The sequence below is a fragment of the Macrobrachium nipponense genome, chromosome 22, assembly GCF_015104395.2.
Source record: "Macrobrachium nipponense isolate FS-2020 chromosome 22, ASM1510439v2, whole genome shotgun sequence".
Classification (NCBI taxonomy): Eukaryota; Metazoa; Arthropoda; class Malacostraca; order Decapoda; family Palaemonidae; genus Macrobrachium; species Macrobrachium nipponense.
This window is the reverse complement of record NC_087213.1, coordinates 61650824-61670321: the sequence shown is the minus strand read 5'-3', so window position 1 is coordinate 61670321 and position 19498 is coordinate 61650824. Positions and strand designations below refer to the sequence as shown.

The 19498-nt window shown below is 42.1% G+C and overlaps 1 protein-coding gene across 1 annotated transcript in view; it reads left to right on the top strand.

Annotated features, from left to right (window-relative positions):
• Window positions 1-11229, top strand: part of LOC135198711 (CD2 antigen cytoplasmic tail-binding protein 2 homolog) — a 73649-nt gene extending 62420 nt beyond the window's left edge. The window contains exons 6-7 of the mRNA XM_064226562.1: window positions 8831-8972; window positions 9473-11229. Of these exons, the coding sequence (XP_064082632.1) occupies window positions 8831-8972; window positions 9473-9660 (330 nt within the window). The 3' untranslated portion in view covers window positions 9661-11229. The remainder of the gene's footprint in view (window positions 1-8830; window positions 8973-9472) is intronic.
• The last annotated feature ends 8269 nt before the right edge of the window (window positions 11230-19498 follow it).

Here is a 19498-nt window from a genome sequence, read left to right as displayed (position 1 = left end):
GGCGCGCGCTTGCAGCGACTGGAGGTAAACAAATCACTTTTGCTTTCGGCCTGCTGGCGTGTGGACGTGTATCATCGCTCTCTGCCCGCTTCATCGTCGTTTGCTTTCGCATGATTGTGTTTTTCTTTTTCTATGTATCTAGTGAAACTGAATTGTAAGTACAATCATTTCATTGAATTGTTCAATTGTGAATTAAAGGATCTTGGCTTCACAACGCCCTCCGATTTACCCGAGTGCCCGGACTGAAGGGCGTAATTGCGGGAATTCATTTTCCCAGAAATGATCCTCGTATTGTGTATGCTCGGTGCCGAGGGCGGGAGCGCTCGCTCCGAGCGTATATTGGGTTGGAAATGTGTAGATGAAAATCGTAAGTAAGTGCTCTTTTCATTTATATTTTTTTTTTGACCTGTATGCCCGTTGCCGAACGAATGCGCTCGGCACGGAAACTTATTCAGTATGAAAGTGGAATCGCAAGTACAGTATTCTTTTTCATTTTCATATATTATTTTTTATTGTAGCAATACTCATTTTGGATCAGTTTCCGAGCTTACCCGGAGATTGATCCTTCCCCTTTTTATTTTGAATGAAGTGAAATCGCAAGTGCAGTTCTTTTTCATTTTCATTTTTTTATTGAGATTGCATTGTTGACTGGGATCAATTGTTTCCGCTATTCACGGGAATTGATCCTTCCCCCTTTTTATTTATATGAAGTGAAATCGCAAGCGCAGTAGTCTTTTCATTTTCATATATTTGTTGATTGCATCAATTCATTATGGATCAAGGTTTCCAGAAACCTTGATCCATAAAGGTAAGAATGAAACCTTTCACCCTTGCGCTCGGTACCGAGGGCGCAAATGCGCTCGATCCGAGCCCTTATTCATTGTGAAGTGAACCGTTTTGCAAGATGCAATTTTCATTGGTGTTTTTTCCTTATTATTGATTGCATCAAATATTTATTTGGTTCAAGTTCCGCTCAGTCAGGGAATTGATCCTTATGCCTTGTATTCGTGCCGATGGCACGATTGCTCTAGGGCTCTTATTTTGTTGTTGGGTACATGGGTACTGTGCGGGGGTGGGGAACGAGACCCCCCCCCGCTCAGTTCCCACAGATGGCTCTTCCCCTTGGGGGGGGGGGAGGTTATCGGTGTTCTTCTCCTCCTCGCCCGATCCGTCGAGCGTCGAGGGCGCTCGGTTGCCCGATGTACAATTTGTATTAGGGGTCTTCCACTCGTTCGGGAGGGATCAAACCCCCTGCACGGGGGATTGGGATTTCCCCCCCATTAATCGCTACTACTATTATTTCCGCAGGTGCTACTGCCACAGCGTGGACCTTGGTGAGGTGTGGGCGTCCTTCCAATTGCAGAGCGTGCTGGTGTCCAGGGGCTGCGGTTCTATGTCTGGAGCCTACTGCGGTCACCCATGGAGTGGTGACCACGCAACCAGGTGACGACGTCCCTCCTCACCTGGGTGTACTCGCCTCACGTGGTAACAGTCTTGCCTACAGCCGCTGTGAAGTGCCGTTCGCCGTACCGAGAGGGGGGCGGGTGTGCCGCCGCCGCTCGTGGTTGCCGCGCTGCAGCGACCACACATTCCGCTGCCCTAGAACTCGCCCCTGGACCTGCCGCGGTACCAGGATGTTGCTGGCTGCTGCTCCACTTCCTGTGTTTCCGGTGCTGCTTGCCGTACCTGCCGATTCTGGGATGCAGTTTGCTGCTGCTGTCTGCCGTTGGCTGCCGTTCTGCGCTACCTGCCGTTGCTGCGCTGGCTGTTCCGCCGTTGCTGCGTGGCTGTCCCTCCGATGATGTGCTGGCCGTGCCTGCTGTTCCTGAGATGCCCATACCTGCTGATGTCGTCCCTGTTCGTGTGGTACTACCCCAGACTTTGGTCTGTCTGTACAGGTGCGTCCGGGCCCTGTGGCTTCGGCTACAGCAGCCCCGGCTCCGCCCTGGAGGTAGCAGATCTTACGTCTGTCCTGAGGAAGCTGACGAAGAAGAGGAGGAAGTGTCGTGGTCGTCGTCTTCATCTTCTTCATCGCTCGTCGGCCGCCGCCTCTTCCCCTTCGACTTCTAAGGCTTTACAGCGAGGAAGAAGAAGGTCGCCTCCTCCCTCCTAAGAAGAACTTCATCGGGAGCTTCTCGGTACCCCCCCGCTCACTCGGTGGGACGGGAGGGTTCCTTCCGCTGGTCCTCCTGCTCCTTCGGGAGCGGGGCCCGTCTCTTCTTCCGCAAGGAAGAAGACATACGTGGACCAAGGGGTCCCCAGGGGCTCAACACCGGTACTCCTCGCCTGGTGTCAAGTGGGTTTCTGCCACTGCATCAGGGTCCGTCTCGGCCTCTGTTTCGCGGGAGTTAAGGTACCGAGTGTACGGTCGCCTACCAGCGGACCGTGCAGCCAGGAACCAGACCTCTGAGTTCCGCTCAGTGTCAGGTTCACGGCACGGGGCGGAAGACTGGTGACAGCCGCTCATGCGACTCTCACCAGACCAGCTCTCACTCTCGCGTGAACAGCTGGCTACCCGGGGACGGCGTGACGGTCACGACCGACCACGGGCTGAGGCTGGGAAGAGGTCCTCCCGTTCAGCGGTGCCAGCCACGGCTGGAACCAGCGACGTGACGTGCCGTGAGGACAAGCACCGGTCTCACTGCGACAGTGGAGCCTGCAGGTCGCCTGACCGTCGCTCTCACAGAAAGCGACCGGGTACGGCAACCAGCACCAAGCTCTTATGACACTCGAGATCGGGGCCGCTGTGCTCAGTCCAGCCGTTCTCCACAGCGAGACGGTTCGACCAGGCCTGCAGCTCGATCGCCACCGCGGGTTACGATCGCCTGCAGCCCTCAAAGCCTGCTGTGTCTGCCAGCGAGCAAAGAGGGAGCGTCAGGTCTGCCTCTCCCGTGCCTTCAACCTCCTCGGGTTACACCGGGGAGGAGCGAGGTATTGAGGAGTGATCGTGAGGGGTGCGCCCCTCATGATCCCACCACAGCGCACTATACGTGCCAGGCACGGTTCTTGGAGGCCGGCCAGGACGTATGCGCAAGTGGATGGGGAAGACCGAGAGGGCTGTCGCTGTTCCCCCCTTCTTAGGAGGAAGGTTCTCGGAATATGCTCTTGTTCGAAGGGCTTAACGGTCCCACTCTGCAAGATGCTGTGACTTCCGAGATCCAGAGGAACTTTGCCGAGGTTACTGGCGCTGATTCGTCAGCACAATGACCTCGGGGAAGGATCGCCGCTCCCACCAGCAGAGCCACGTCTCGGCTCGAGTCGTTTTGGGGCCCGAGAGGGAATCCAAATCGACGGTGGGTCTGCCGCGATCGGAGCTTGCCGACTGGGTTGAGCCAGGTAGTCTCTCGTCTCCGGACAAGAAGGCTCTCTCGGTTCCTGGACGGTCGAACAAGCTCCTTCACCTCCTCTAACTGCGACAGAGGCGTTTCTACGTGTCTTCGGACATCGTATTTATATATCCCTTCGGTCCTCCTGAGGTTTCGACCTCGACGAGGACGGAATGGATGTCGGAGCGGTATCGGCTCTTCTCCTGTCAGGTCTCGATCAGCCCCAACCAGACGACGTTCACAGTGGAAGGACGGCATTCCCCTCACCTGCTGCCGGAAGTGGGGGGGTGCCTGGCCAGCCATTGGGACCCGGTCCAACAGCAGGCGTACGTTCCAGGGGCATCGAAGGACGTAGCATTGAGTACAGGAGATCAAGACCATGCTGAGCAAGAGAACTGTAGAAATCGGTACGGATCAGTCACCGGGCTTTACAGCCGACTCTTCCTGATGGAAAAGTCTACGGACAGGCTGGCGCCCAGTGATAGATCTCTCTCCCCCGAACCGGTTGGGTTCGCCAGACCCGGTTCACGATGGAGACGGCACGCTCAGTGCTCGACTCTATCAGGGAGAACGATTTCATGCTTTCAGTGGACTTGAAGGATGCGTATCTACAAATACCCATTCATCAGTCCTTCGGAAAGTACCTCCGCTTCATCCTCGACGGGACGGTGTACCAGCTCAGCCACGTTTGCTTCGGTCTCTCAACCGCCCCACAGGTGTTCAACGCAAGTGTTTTTCACTCTGGTGTCTGCTTGGGGCCATATTCGCACGGGAATTATTTCCTGAGGGGGGGGTTTTTTTAAAATCCTCCGACGATTGGTTAGTTCCTTGCGAGCTAACAAAAACCGCTCAAAACCAAGTTGCTACAGGACAGGGATCGACTGCTCGAGTTCTGTCGCGATCTGGTGGGGATCGTTCTGAACTTCGAAAAGTCCGATCTCGAGCACAAGCAGAGGATGAAGTACCTGGGTATGCTGATCGACACGGTAGCAGATTCAGGGAGGCAGCCAAACCCAGTTTCCTGTCTCCGTCAGGAAACAAGGTAGCTCAGCAATGGCAAGTCGTGATCGGACACCTGTCGTCACTCGGGAGCCAGTCCCTAACGGGCGTCTTCACCTGCGGTCTCTTCAGGGAGACCAAAGGAGATGTTGGTCACAGGCGACGGATCCCCCAAGCCTTCCATGGTCACTGACACAGGAGGTGAGGGCGGAGGACCTAGCCAGGTGACTGGACGACAGGAACCCCTTAAGAGGAGTGCCCTCCGCCGCACTCTCCCCCCGGGACAATGCAGCTGCTCTCAGACGCATCGACCGAGGGATGGGGTGCACACCTGGAAGAGTTGCGGACTTCAGGAGTGTGGTACGAGAACGACAAGCACCTTCACATCAATGTACTGGAACTAAAGGCAGAGTTTTCCTTGCTCTCCAAGAGTTCCAGGACCGCTTGATGGGACACTCAGTGGTGTTGATGTACTACAACACCACGGTGGTGGCTTACGTCACAAACAGGGCCTAGTGTCTCTCCCGTTGTATCATTGACTCGGCAGGTGCACGATGGGCCGAGGCACACTCAATAGAGCTGTCGGCAACGCTACATTCCAGGGAGGGAATGTAGTAGCAGACACGCTCAGCCTTGGTCGGGATCAGGTGATAGGACCGAATGGTCTCTACACCAGGACGTAGCGGAAAGGCTCTTCGACCTGTGGGGGCGACCAGTCGAGGATCTGTTCGCCATCCGGCACATCAGGAAGCTCCAGGTGTTCTTTCGCGGCCGTGCCGGATCCATGGGCAGCTGCAGAGGACGCTCTTCACACCCGTGGGACAACCTCTTCGCCTATGCCTTTCCCCCGTTCAGCCTGATTCGCAAGGTGGATCAGTCGAGCACTGGTCCATCCCGAATCTCAGGATGATCCTGATGGCTTCCAAATGGCCACAGGCCGTTTGGTATCCGGACCTGCTGGCTCTTCTCGCAAGAGAACCGGGAGAGATTCCCCTTGGCACAACCTATTCTCGCCATCCACACACAGTCGAGCGGGTAGGCCACCCCACCGAGCAGTCCAGTCCCTACGTCTTCACGGCTGGCTGTTATCCACCTTCTCTTCGAACGAGAAGCTTTTTTCGTAGCGCAGCAACAGAGATGGCAGGAAACGTCCGTCAGTCCTCTGCAGCTGTGTACCAGGGGAAGTCGGCCGTCTTCGGTGGTTGGTGTCGTAGACGGGGCCTATCTCTTCTCAGAGGCCACTCTTCAGCAGGTAGCGGATTTCCTCGTTTTTTCTTCGCCGAGGAAGCTCCTCTTAAGTTCCCACAGTCAAAGGATACAGAGCCGCCTTGTCGCTCCTCCTGAAACTGACGGGATGGACATCTCGAACTCGTTCGAGATCTCCTTGCTTAGGAGCAGCTTCCAAAGGTCTTGCCAACCAGGGAACTCAAATGACCCTCGTCTTGCTGGACCTGGCATCGGCGAAGAGAGTACGGGAGCGTCATGCAGATAATGATGTGGATGAGATGCTGCTTTGTCCTGGGAGGACGCTACGGCGCTATCTGAAGAGAACTCAGACACCTCGGGCCTGAGTGTCGACGCCTCTTCGTTAGCAACGGGGGGGTCAACAAGAAAGAAGTATCAAGAACACTCTTTCGTCCTGGCTGCGTGAGGTCTTCAGGAGGGCGTATGAGGCTGATGTAGTGACGACATCCGTACGTCCGTCCGAGAAACTCACGAAAGTCAGAAGTATTGGCCCCCTCGTTGGCGTTTCGTAAGAACTTCTCCGTGGCGCAGGTATGGAAGGCAGGGGTCTGGTACAACCAGACCACCGGCAACTTCCTTATACCTCTTGGATATTGCCCATAGGTCCTTGGATCGGTTTTCCTTAGGACCCGTGGTGGCTGCTCAACACGTCGTCTAGCTAACCCAGACCCTAGGCAGGCTGAACAGCATCGAGTCCTGGTGTGACTGTATGAATAGATAGTGATGAGAAAGTGACTGGCTTCTCTTTCTATCTTTTTCTACCCCTCTACCTGTGGGTAGAGGGATACGGTCATCACCCTGCTGGATAAGGACGAGATGCCGGTGAGCTATATGACAGAGCCCCATCCTATCCCTTTCACGAGGGATGGGAGCAGAATATCCACCACTTCCTTCTACAAGGGGGGGAAGTGGATGCCTACAAGAGTCAAAACCATGACTTTAACTTTGCTCCTGTACAGGAACAAAGTTTTCTTACATTGCTGGTACGAAGAGATACGCTTGCCTCTCTCTTAGTACTCGGTCCAGAGGTCTGACCATTGATCTGCGGTGCACACCCCGATCAATCGGACAGAGGCTTGGATCCCTCCCTCGCTCTTACGACCAGGGAGGCTTCCAAGGTTGGGCGAACACCAGTCTGTTCACAAAAGACTCAGATTCCACCCACCAAGAAGTGAGTCTTCCTATTGTAAAAGGACCGAAGGTTTGTATGCCGTGTCGGAACAAATGACAATTTGTCTAAAATTGCATTTTCCTAACTATACAAACCTGAGGTCCTTTTACACATAGCCCCACCTCATGCCACCACCCCTCACTCTGCAGTTTTTGCTTGGACCAAAAGCAAAGTGATTTGTTTACCTCCCAGTCGCGCGCGCGCAGCCTGTCGGACAAGCAGTTAACTACCGAACCCCTTGTTCGAAAGCTTACGACCTATCCAGCTGCCGCTAGTACCTTCCTATTGTAAAAGGACCTCAGGTTTGTATAGTTAGGAAAAATGCAATTTTAGACAAATTGTCATTTCCTTCCTCCGCGCACGGATTCTCCTCCACAAATCTCTGAAATACGTACGTCCATTCTCGGAATATTTGCTCCGTTTCATATTAGGCATTTCATAGAGTTTTATATATGAAAATGTACGCAATTTCATGTAAAATAAAACAAAAAATATTTGAAGGTTATAGCTTTTCTTATTTCTGAAATAATTGCATATAAAAAATATATATATAAAAAAAATCGACATTTGGTCAACTTTAACTTGTCAGATATGGTCGAAAACTGCAATTGTAAGCTAATACTCTTACAGCATAGTAATATTCAATCATTTTTCTTCATTTTGAAAGAAATTGGAAGTCTCTAGGACAATATTTAGATTTATGGTGAATTTTGAAAAAAATAAAAAATTTGTTACGTTGCGCGTTACGAATTCATGCATTATTTTGTGATAATATTTTCTCTGTGTTGCTTTTATCGGTTTACAATGTGTTATAAACCAAAATGATCGCAATTTAGTGTACATTACAACGAAAAAAAAGTAACTTGTTACCTTTAACCGTTTTGCGCACAGCGCGATTTGAATACAATTACATATGAAATTTCGTTTTTGCGATATCATATATCGCATTATTTATATATGATAATGATAATTTTTTTCATTTCTGATGGTTGCATACTAAACTTCAGGCAATGACAAAAAAAGGAGCCAAAAATGAACTCTTAACTAAGCGCGCTGTGATTTTTTGAAAAAAATATTTTTTCTGCTTCCGCGCTCACTCCGAAACCCCTCCGGCACACGGGAGACAATTTTTTATTTACCGCTCCGGCGTAAGAGGGTTAAGTTACGTATGTAGTACGTATACTAATTAGGTTCTCACAACACGATAAAGTAGCACAACGAAATCACTAACAAATTTATGATACAAAACGAAATCGTCGTTGGACCGAACGAATGCCGCATGCGTACGATAAAGATTCTGGTACGAGGTGGCCGGGGTAGGGTCGCCACCATGTACGTACGTATAAGAGGCATGATGGGAGGGATGTGTCCAATAGGAGAGAAGGATCTCATGGCTTGGCTAGCATCAGGAACCAATGGGAGAGCAGGAGGATGGTGGCGAGTCTACTAGAACTAAGATGGCGGTGCGCGGCGCGAGTTTCAAAATTGTTACCGGGCGAATCTCGGACTTTCAGAAACCTTTCGTATCATGAAAACTTTTCGTATGTAGAGGAGTAAAATTTTTCATGTCAGCTTTCGTAAGTTGAGCCTTTCGTATCTCGAGGTACCACTGTATGTACAAAACTTTATTGTATCATAATATCATTTTTCTAACTAAAGTATAAGACAAGATATTGTAGATTGTGATATACTAAGACTTATTGTATAATATATTGAAAGTATAGCAAAATAAAAACAATTCAAGGATCTAGGGAAATAGTTTGCATAGATAGGTGAAGAGAAGAGTAATACAAGTAAATTTTATTGTAACAAATTGCATGCATCAAGGTTATATATGGACTGATAGAAAGGGGCAAGTTGATAAATCTGATACAGGAAGACCTGGATTTAAGATAGTATTACTATTATAATTCATACATTCATTGAGTTTATCTTCATCATAACAACTACTTGTAGGTTCTTAGAGTTGACAAAAATTGGTGAGAGCTGGGACCTAGGTACATATTTAAGTGGCTTTTGTGAAGTTATGCTCTCTGCTGTTTTGTTTTTCAGTAAAGTTATATATTTATTCATACTTCATTTTTTGTAGGTACAGAAAGCTAGTGCACCACCAGCTGAGCCAGAGATGGATATGTTTGCAGAGGAAGAAAAAGATGTGGATAAAAAGGGTAGTAAGGAAGAGAGCGAGACCAGTAAAGGAAGTGATGGAAAAAAGGCATCTACAAAACTAGGTAAAATTATGCATAGTATTTTATAGTTATAAATGAAACTGGGTGTTCATAATAACCCCTTCAATCATATAAAGGACTCCATGTGGGTTACATGATAACAGTCATTGGTTGCCACGTGAACATCCCCAGGAAGACAGTGGCAATTGTCAGCCATGGTATGAACATTTTTCAGGGGATAGATGAATAACTAGACAGGATTCAACTTTAGTGCTATAGAGGGTTTATCAATCTTTCAACATTCAGAGGTGGAGGAGATGGAATCAGTGGAGAACAATAATGAAAGGAAAACATACACATGAATTTTATCATGACTATGCTCATCTTTGGAAAATATGGACTGAGAGTCTAGTGATTATAGCATGGCATTCATCAGATTAATGGGTTTATGTAAGCTATTGTTTATCTCCAAGTCACTCATTGTAAGCAACAATAAATGTTTTTAATTTTGGTCTTCCAGCTCATTGTCATGTATTCACTATTTTTTTCTCTTTATTTCAAAGATGAGATTATGTGGGAACTTCGATGGAAAAATGAGGATACAGAGGAGATATATGGACCATTCACAAATGAGAAGATGATGCAGTGGCAAGACTCTGGCTATTTCGAGAAAGGAGCATATGTTAGGAAATCTAAACAAAATGGACAATGGTATTCAACAAGACGTATTGACTTTGAGCTTTATGCGTAGCAGTAGTGATCTCAACCCAATTTTTCTATGATAAGATGCTGTCTATAGTGTACTGGGAAAATTGTTTTCCTTTCTTCTGCATTATTTATAATACTATTTATAGATTACTTATATTTTTGAAAGTTCAAATAAAAGTCTTTAAATTCACCAGTTCTCAAGTACTTACAGCAGTGTCTATTATTGTACAGTATTAAGTTAATTATATATTACAGTGCTAATTTTTTTTTACATACTATATATTACAGTACTAATTTTTTTTTACGTACTTGTGGTCTGTTAATAATATTGACACATATGCAATGAAGTCCAAGTGAAATTCTGTATGACAGACTGCATAACCACTATGGTGATACTCTTGTATAGGACAGTGGTTGTTGGAAGGTCTGTCTCATGCAGTCATAACCTTAAGTAGGCTGTAAATCCAAGAGGTTGTGTCTTATACAAATGCATTAGGAAGTCTAAGTTAAAATGGATATAAAATTTTGTGGCCTGCATGTGGTCTTTGTTAGAGAAGCAATGCCTTAATTCTCTCTTAACCTATAAGGAATGGTTATTGTACTTGGATTTAATATTAATTCAGTGATAACTACTAACTTTTTGCATTGGTGGAAAAAATATTAATGGAGATGTAAGCAGAACACTGTGTTCATTATTTACGAGAAAAAAAAAATCACGTAGGTTACAAATTTCATCCATATTTTAGAATTCATAGAGGCAAGTTTTGCAGTATATAGTAAACTCAAGTGTAAAAGTAGTTATGTAGTATGTAGTAAAAAAAATTTCATGATACTAGTAAAGTTCAGTTGGTATGAATAGATATGTTGCTCTCATTTCCATTTACATTGGATCTTGACATTTAATGTAGATGCTAAGATTAAATAGATGTAGGATTTACAGTATAATGGCTGTAGATTATTTCAGATGTATGTTGATCATCATTAAATAAAATACCAGCTGTGTATTATTGTTTTGTCATTAAATGGTGAAATGACAAAAGTAGGTTTCATTTCGGTATTGCTGAAATCTACACATTTTTAGTAATTAATGCTTGTTAGCATTGGTTAATATTTACCCTTTGAAAAGCACTGGAGTCTTCTCCATTTATGAATGCATAGACACTAAATGTTCAATAAATGTACTCTCCATGGTCTCATGTTCCATGTTTTATCAGTGTATTTTAAATTATATCTTTTGCAAGGTTAAATAATTGCTTGTAATTATTCTTGCAAGCACAATCTGAAACATATCACTTTTTTTTTTCAACAAAGTATGGCAATTTAGGGAAGGTTTGTTATTTGTATTCAGTTTAATTGTACAGTAACGTTTGGAGGACTGAAATATAAAGGGATGTGCCAAGCATACTCTTATAGGACCTAATTATTTTTCAGGGCTGTGAAAGATATTTTTCTCTCTTCATGTATGCCTAGTAGTGATACACTCAAGCATCATTAGTTTTTAATGTATCGAAATACAATGTAGTATTTCTGCAGCAAAAATGTTTGAGTCAAGAGTATCTTTTTATTATCTTTAGTAAATATTAAATTTATTTAATTAAAGACAAAACTACTACATACTGAGTGTTATTTGCCATTAAACCATTCATTGCATTTAATGTAATTGTTATCATAGTATTTGGTTGTATCTTGGCCATGTGGTTTTAAAAAGGCAGTTAAATATTATAGAATTCTGTGAATTTCTCTCCAAAGATATAAAATTAATTAACCCTCTTACGCTGAAAGCCCATAAAAAAATCGAAACCTCTAATGTCTGCCGCGCCGGTTTTGGAGTGAGGCGCTTGGAAGCGGAAAAAATAATTTTTTCAAAAAATCACAGCGTGCTTAGTTTTGAAGATTAAGAGTTCATTTTTGACTCATTTTTTTGTCATTGCCTACAGTTTAGTATGCAATCATCAGAAATGAAAAATAATATCATTATCATATGTAAATAATGCGATATATGGTAGCAAAAAAAAAAATTCATAGATAATTATATTCAAATAACGCTGTGCAAAAAACGGTCGAAGCTAACGAGTTACTTTTTTTTTCGTTGTATTGTACACTAAATTGCAATCATTTTGATATATAATACATAGTAAAACAATAAAAGCAACACCGGAAAAATATTATCACAAAATGATGTACGAATTCGTAAACGCTGCGGACGTAAAAAATTTTATTTTTCAAAACAAAAATTCACCGTAATCTAAATATTATTCTAGAGACTTCCAATTTGTTTCAAAATTAAGACAAATGATTGAATATTACGATACTGTAAGGGTTTTAGATTAGAATTGCAGATTTCGACCATTTCGGCGGGCGAGTTAGATTTTACCGAGTGTCGAAATTTTTTATTTTTTATATATATATTTTTATATGAACATATTTCGGAGATGGGAAAAGCTACAACCTTCAATTATTTTGTATTGTATTCTTCATGAATTTGCGCACATTTTGATATATGAAAACTCTATAAAACGGCTAATATGAAAAAGGAGCAAATATTAAGATAATGCGATGTACGGTATTTCGAGACTTGCGGCCGCGAATCGGCGCGCGAGTGAAGGTAAAATATATTTTTCAAAAAATTCACCATAACTACAATATTGTTCTAGACTTCAAATTTGTTTCAAATGAAGAAAATGACGGAATATTACTAGGCCGTAAGAGTTTTAGCTTACAATTGCGTTTTTTCAACTATTTCGGTAGAGTCAAATTGACCGAACGTGGTTTTTTTCTATTTATCGTGATTTATATGCAAATATTTCAAAAATATAGAAAGCTACAACCTTCAATCATTTTTAGTTGTATTCTACATGAAATTGCGCACATTTTCATATATAAAACTTTATGTAACAGGTAATTTTAAATGGTGCAAACATTTCGACAATCGCACAAAAAAAATTTGATTTTTTCGGAAGAGTTACCGCGCGGACGTAAGGAAAATTTTTTTTTTTTTTTTCATAAATTCACCATAAATCGAAATATTGTGCTAGAGACTTCCAAGCGAGGTCATCTTGGGTGCTTGGTCCTTCGCCAGCATCCAAGCCCAAAATACGTCTCACACGATCCATCCTGAGAGGTAAAACGTGCCTTTCACGCTCCATTCGACGTTCAGACATCTCTAAGTACGTCTTGTACCACCACAAATACTCAAACTCTCGCAAAAGTTCGGCAAAACACGATTGCGGCAAAAGATCGCTCTCGGACGACGCATTGCTGATGCTTGCTGGTGCGAGAAGAAGGCATTTCGCACATGCGCACCTGAGTAACGCTTGTAAACAAAACAACAGCTTGATCCGTGAGCTCCCAGCATCCCTCAAGGAGCGTGATTCAAAAGTTTTCGCCTCGTAGGCCCATAACTATTTTTCCGCGAATTAAAAAAAAAACTATATTGCATCGACATTTAATACGTCCAATCGGCGTTTAAGGGTTAACGGCATTGTAGTAGCTTGTTCAACATGCTGGTAAACCAGGAACCTTGTGATTTGCAGGTCAGACTGTTGACCTGATTCAAGACACCTAGAGTAAGCTGCAACCATGACAATTGCAACAATAATCTACTGACTAAGTTCAGGTCTGACGAAGGAGTCATGGTTGCTTCCCCAAGACCATTACAGTCACAAAGTCCAATGATTTATCAAAAATGCCACTCCAACTTGGCCTGAAGAGGTCCCATAAGAGAAGAACCATCAGGTTCTAACACATTCTCCAAAGCATGAGTTGTATCCTCTCCTAAAAGAAGGGCTGACACTATTCTGCCCTGGTGAGTGTTACTAGGACCATAAACATAAATAATCAAATCTGTGGTACTGATCACTGAAGCATAAGTTGTGATTGACTTATGATCAGAATAGACATGCTTTGAACCATTGTCAACTCAACTGTTAACCTTCTTATGATGAGTTGATGCCAAACTAGCAGAGACTATAGGCTAATGCTCACAATGGGAGTTCTGAAAAAACCAGGAACATCCTGAGTACCTGCACGAATACACAAGTGGGTCGCCACTTTACCCATCAGTATTGTAGAGCTGGAACCTGTTGCTTTTGAACCACAACTGAAATACAAACAGAAGAGTCCAGGCAGTCCTCACTGTCTTGGAAGGAATGGGAAGGCACTGGGTCACAAGTAAGCTCAATAAGAGTCTAGTGTCAACCTTTCCTACAACTGACATCTTTTCTGCTGGTGAACAAATGCCACCACTAATCTTTGAAAAAGGAAGTGCCATAATGCTGGGACTTCTTATGAAAGACTTCTGAGACCTCTTCTTACTCTTCCTGAGATGAAGAAGGGGCAGAAAAAGAAGAGGAGGAAGGGCTAGAAGATAAAAGGGGAAGAATTAGAATGGTCAGGGTAAGTATCAATGTCAGAGCAGCAAGACCTGTGCTCAATACTGCTGTGGTAACTTACAGGCGACATGACCATTACAGGAGGCTCAACAATGTAGAGCTCCTTAGCAGGAACAGGGACACTACTCATTGCGGAATGGTTCAGGAGTGCAGCAAAAGATGGATAGCCAAAACAAGGGATGGCCAAATCTTTTGCATGTATTTCAGTGAAACAGATACTGTATGCCAAAAGCAGCCAACAAATCAGAGGTTTTCAGTGAAGAACCATGAGCATACACAATGGTCTTGCCTGGGGAGAACTTGGCACATGTGCCTGGTTCGACATACAGTGTGTGCTGGTCACATACCTCATGTGCCTTGTTCGACATAGAAAGTGTGTGCCGGTCACCTACCTTTACATGCATACCCGCTTCTGAACAAACGGGAGGATAAGCAAAAGAAGCAGGAAGCAAGGGAGAGCAGTCTGGGAGTAAGGAGCCAAAAAGATTGGTGATGTTAAAAGTGAAGGATTAGACACTGGGCACATCTTTTGGCCTTCCTCTGTTTCTCGTCAAATCCACTGAAAAGGAAACCAGCCAGCACACACTATATGTACATGCAAAGAAATAAGAGCTTCAATGTTCCAGTCACATAGAACACAGCACTTGTCTACACCGCTAAAGAAATAATGCTAGGTATTCCAATCACTCACATGCTTATTCCCCCCTTCCCCCTCCCCTGCCTACCACAAACTTACCAGCTTTTTACTGAACTCCAACAATCATTTCCAGGTTGCACTGAAGAATACATACATGAAAGACAATGATTTGCATGTCTATAGGAATGAACCTTTCTTTCAGTGTTAATTTGAAAGTACTAAGCTAGTGCTAGGAAAATGTAAGTCTTTGGTAGCATAAATACAGCACACACCATGCATAAACAGTCATGAATATCAACAATCAACAATTAACCTATAATTGAAATCATACTAGGGTACATGTATTAGGGGAAGGTTTTTTCTAGTTCAATCAGATTTTATGTTGAAATCCATTCTCATCTAACCTAACCAATATAAGCATGGTGTAGGATAACAGCTGCTTAATTAAACATTAATCTGGCCTTTTCTAATACAAACTTCACAAATAAGTTGTCACTACAGCCAACAACTAGTGAAGACCATTCTACGGCAGGTATTGAAACTTTCCTATCATTAGGCTAGGAAATCACACTGTTAAAAATCAAATGGGCCATGCACTCTTATTAAATATACTTACCAAAGAAATACAGTAAAAGTTATAAGGAACAAAACTATTTAAAATTTCCCATTTTCTTTTATCATTTCTGGTGTGGAAGGTATCTTGAATGTACTCATCCTCTCATGAACTTGGGCCAATTTCAAGTTAATATGGGCTTTATCAGAATCTGGCCTTCAAAAAACTGTAAAAATCTAGGTTTTTATGAAAGTTACAAGTTATAAGGCCTTCATCATAATCTAATATTATGATTTATATCAAAATTTCAAGTAATAACAACTTCATCAAACTAAAAATTATCAGATCTTCCAAAGTTTCAGGTTATGAGGCTTCATAAAAATTTCAGATCATGAGAGCTTTGTAAAATTCTCAAGTCATGAGGGCTTTATAAAAATGTCAAGTTATGAGGGTTTCATAAAAATCTAAAATCATTAAGGCTCAACTGACAATATATAAATACATCTTTTTTTAATAAGGTACAGGAGAACCATGAAGCCACCTTGAACAACAGGATGTAGAAAACTTTGATTTATTGAATATCCTTCAAACTGTGTTGTTGCATTATTACATGGTATAATTTGAGTCACACAAATCAATACTGCTCCGCTACCAATGTACAAGTGACAATTACGTATATTCATAATGCTCAATAATTAGCATAATTGCACCATAGCATTTCGTTGACATACTCGTAATGTATAACAAATGGCATCCAAAGTGGGAGCTAGTGGAAGCCAGACCATGTCAACTGGTTCACTGACAAATTGCAATTAAAAAGTTTGTATGAGTGTGCCAATCAGTCACTCTGTCCCTGTGAACTGCAACATTCTTATAGCATGTCATGCTCCCTCCTTTTGTGTGTTATTAGGCTACACATGCATATAAAGTTTCTCCTCCATTGTGCCAAAATCACTCCTGCACATGGAGATTACAGGAAGCAAAAGTCGACAGGTTGGGTGTGAAATCTTACGTAAAAGTAGTATCTAACTTATACATGGTATGTGTATTCAAAATCACATGTAGTACTGTAATTTGTCTTGATGGCATCTCTTAAAACAATTGGTAACATTATTCATAATGACTAATTTAATATTTAATTATCTGGTGTCACAATAACAAAGGTCATAGACATTGGAAAATGTTAGTAAATTTTAAAAAATCCCAAATGTTTTAAACTGGTAACAAAGATAAAATTTATGTTATAAAATTAACTAAAATCATAAAAGCTCTGAGCACAGTATGTATATTATTACTTAAGTCTGCCCTTAATAATACACTGGATTTTATTAAGGAAGTGAGCTCCTATGAACTTTAAAATAGTACCATTATGGTTACATTTACTACCTCTCAGAGTATTCTAGGGAGGAGGTTACGTATTGCCAAAGCCATCGCGACAAACACTCAATGAGATCAAAGTCATCACAGGAGGTCTGAATATAGAATTTAGACCAAAGGCCAAGCTCTGGGACCCGTGAGGTCATTCAGCGCTAAAACAGAAATTGACAGTAGTTAAAGGTTTGAAAGGTGTAACAGGAGGAAAACCTCACAGTTGCACTGTAAAACAACTGTTAGGAGAGGGTGGAAAGTCAGATGGAAGAAAAAGAATATGAAAGTAGGTACAGTAAAAGAAACGAAAGGGGTTCCAGCTAGGGGCCAAAGACATGCTGCAAAGAACCTTAAGTGCACCGCATGAAGTGCATTGACAGCACTAACCCCCTACAGGGAACAGGAGAACTGGGGGTTGCTTGTCCATCATAAATTCGTGAGTTAAATATGCATGAAATGTTCTTGATGATATGGGCCAGTTTCCATCTCCTCAGCACATTACTGTAGACCTTTGGGAAAGATGATACAGTAATTTCCTAAATTTTATGTTTACTGCCAACCAGACTTTACCTGCTGAACAAAGTTTTAGTGTAAAGTTTTAGTGTACAAACTTTACAAAGTTTTAGTGTAAAGTTTGGTAGCCAATCATTGAGCACCCTCACAGTTATGAGCTTATACGTTACTCACATCATGTCATCTGGTCTGGGTAACATAAAGGGCCTAAACCTGGGACAAAATAGCTATCCACATCAAAAGTGGTTCAGATCCCCACAATAAATGGTTGTATTCTTGGCATCTCATTGGGTACCTAATCTTCCACATATCAAATAACGAAGGAAAGATGAGCTTATACATCACTTGCATCATGTCATCTGGTCTGCTTAACTATAAAGGGCCTACATCTATGACCAAATTTTTCTATCTCCATCAAAAGTGTGTCAGTTCCCCACAATACGTGGGTGTATTCTGGGCCTCTCACTGGATACCTAACCTTCTACATATAAAAAAATTAAAGAAAGACAGAATGATGACTTTACAATTCTTTAACTGTATTTTTACTCCAAGCTGAAATAGTCTGCAAATCTGCAGTCTTGAAGTCATTTATCAAAATCTTGCCTCAGACTTGGACTTTTGGATCCTTTATAGGAGAATGATTTGATTACTATGAATTAGTCTTGTATGGTGAAATTTTCCCTGTATTACATTAACACGGATATTCAGTGTTCATGACCTTCGGCACAATCTGGAGCACCAATATATTTACATTCAGCTTATAAACAATTTGCCAGTTTTTCTGTAGCAAAAATATATTTTTCAACCTGTCAGTCTGGACTGGATTGGATTATAAAATTTAGAACAAAGGCCAAGTGCTGGGACCTGTGAGGTCATTCAGTGCTGAAAAGGAAATGGACATTAAGAAGGTCTGAAAGGCGTAACAGGAGGAAAACTGAAACATTTGCTAGAGAGGGTGGAAAGTCAGATGGAATAAAGAGAGCATGAACAGATGTACAGAAAATAGAATGAAAGAGGTTGCAGCTAGGGGCCGAAGGGTCGCTGCAAAGAACCTTAAGCAATGCCTACAGTGCACCGCATGAGGTGCACTGATGGCACTACCCCGCTACAGGGAATCTGTCAGTATCCTTTAAATGAAAGACACGGTCCACCTATCACTATTAATAGACACTGCTTTCCAGGAGACCCAGTTTGTCTCATTTGATTAAGATCTCGAGTACGAAATGCAATAAAAAAAAAATTGAACAAACACTATAATCATTATTTAGGCCAAGGTGAATATTACTAAAACATGAGTGTTTACATCATAGATAATTCTGATGATTAATCACCACTGTATATATTGCATTTCCACTGGTTAGTTTACTATGACGGCATGATGGGCAGGTAAACAATTTCATGCTCAGCAGTGAATCAACTAAGAAAATGCAACCCTTCTGAGATAATAATAAAACCATAAATTGTTAGATGAAATATTGCACGTGGAAGTAGAATGAAGCATAGAGAAGGCGAGGGGAAGTAAAAGCGATAATACATGCAGAACCAAATACATTCCTATTCATCATTAAGTTCTAAAAAACGGTCTTCACCTTATTGGTGCAACCACTAATTTATGGCATTTATATTATATTACGACACATATATATATAAAATATAATATATATTATAAATTGATATATACACATACACACACACACACACACACATATGTATATATATATATATATATATATATATATTATATATATATATATATATATATATTACATATATATATATATATATATATATATATATATATATATATATATATATATATAAAATTTCCAATTTCTTTAATTTGACACTTTAAAAAGGCCCATAAAATTATAGAATAAAAATAATTTTTTAACAAGCCACATATCTCAGCCAAAAACTTAGACTGGCTAATTAAAATTTCTTTGCTTCTGTTATGGTCCTTTTTTAAATCCATTTTTACTATCAATTTATGTCTATATATATATATATATATATATATATATATATATATATATATATATATATTATATATATATATACGTAAGTATACATGCATACATAAGTCACTGCTCAAAGTTCCCACTTGTAGCAGCTCATGTTAGAAAAGGGAAAAATGAAAAATGCACGAAGCTATAATTACTTATTACAAAGTCATTAATTTCTACCTAGCAATTGCGAGCTGTTATCATTAAAGATCCCGCCCTTACGTCCATAATTTATGCCTTGTTTGTTCTCTCTCGAGACCAATCAGTTTTAAGAGTTACAAGGTAAAAGAAAAAAAATAGGCAATTAAACATGCAGGGGCGGCACGTTAATGAAATTATCGCCATGCGCATGAACATACACGGAGAGAATAATGATTCTACAGAATTCGCGCTGGATTATGCACTGTAGTACCTTT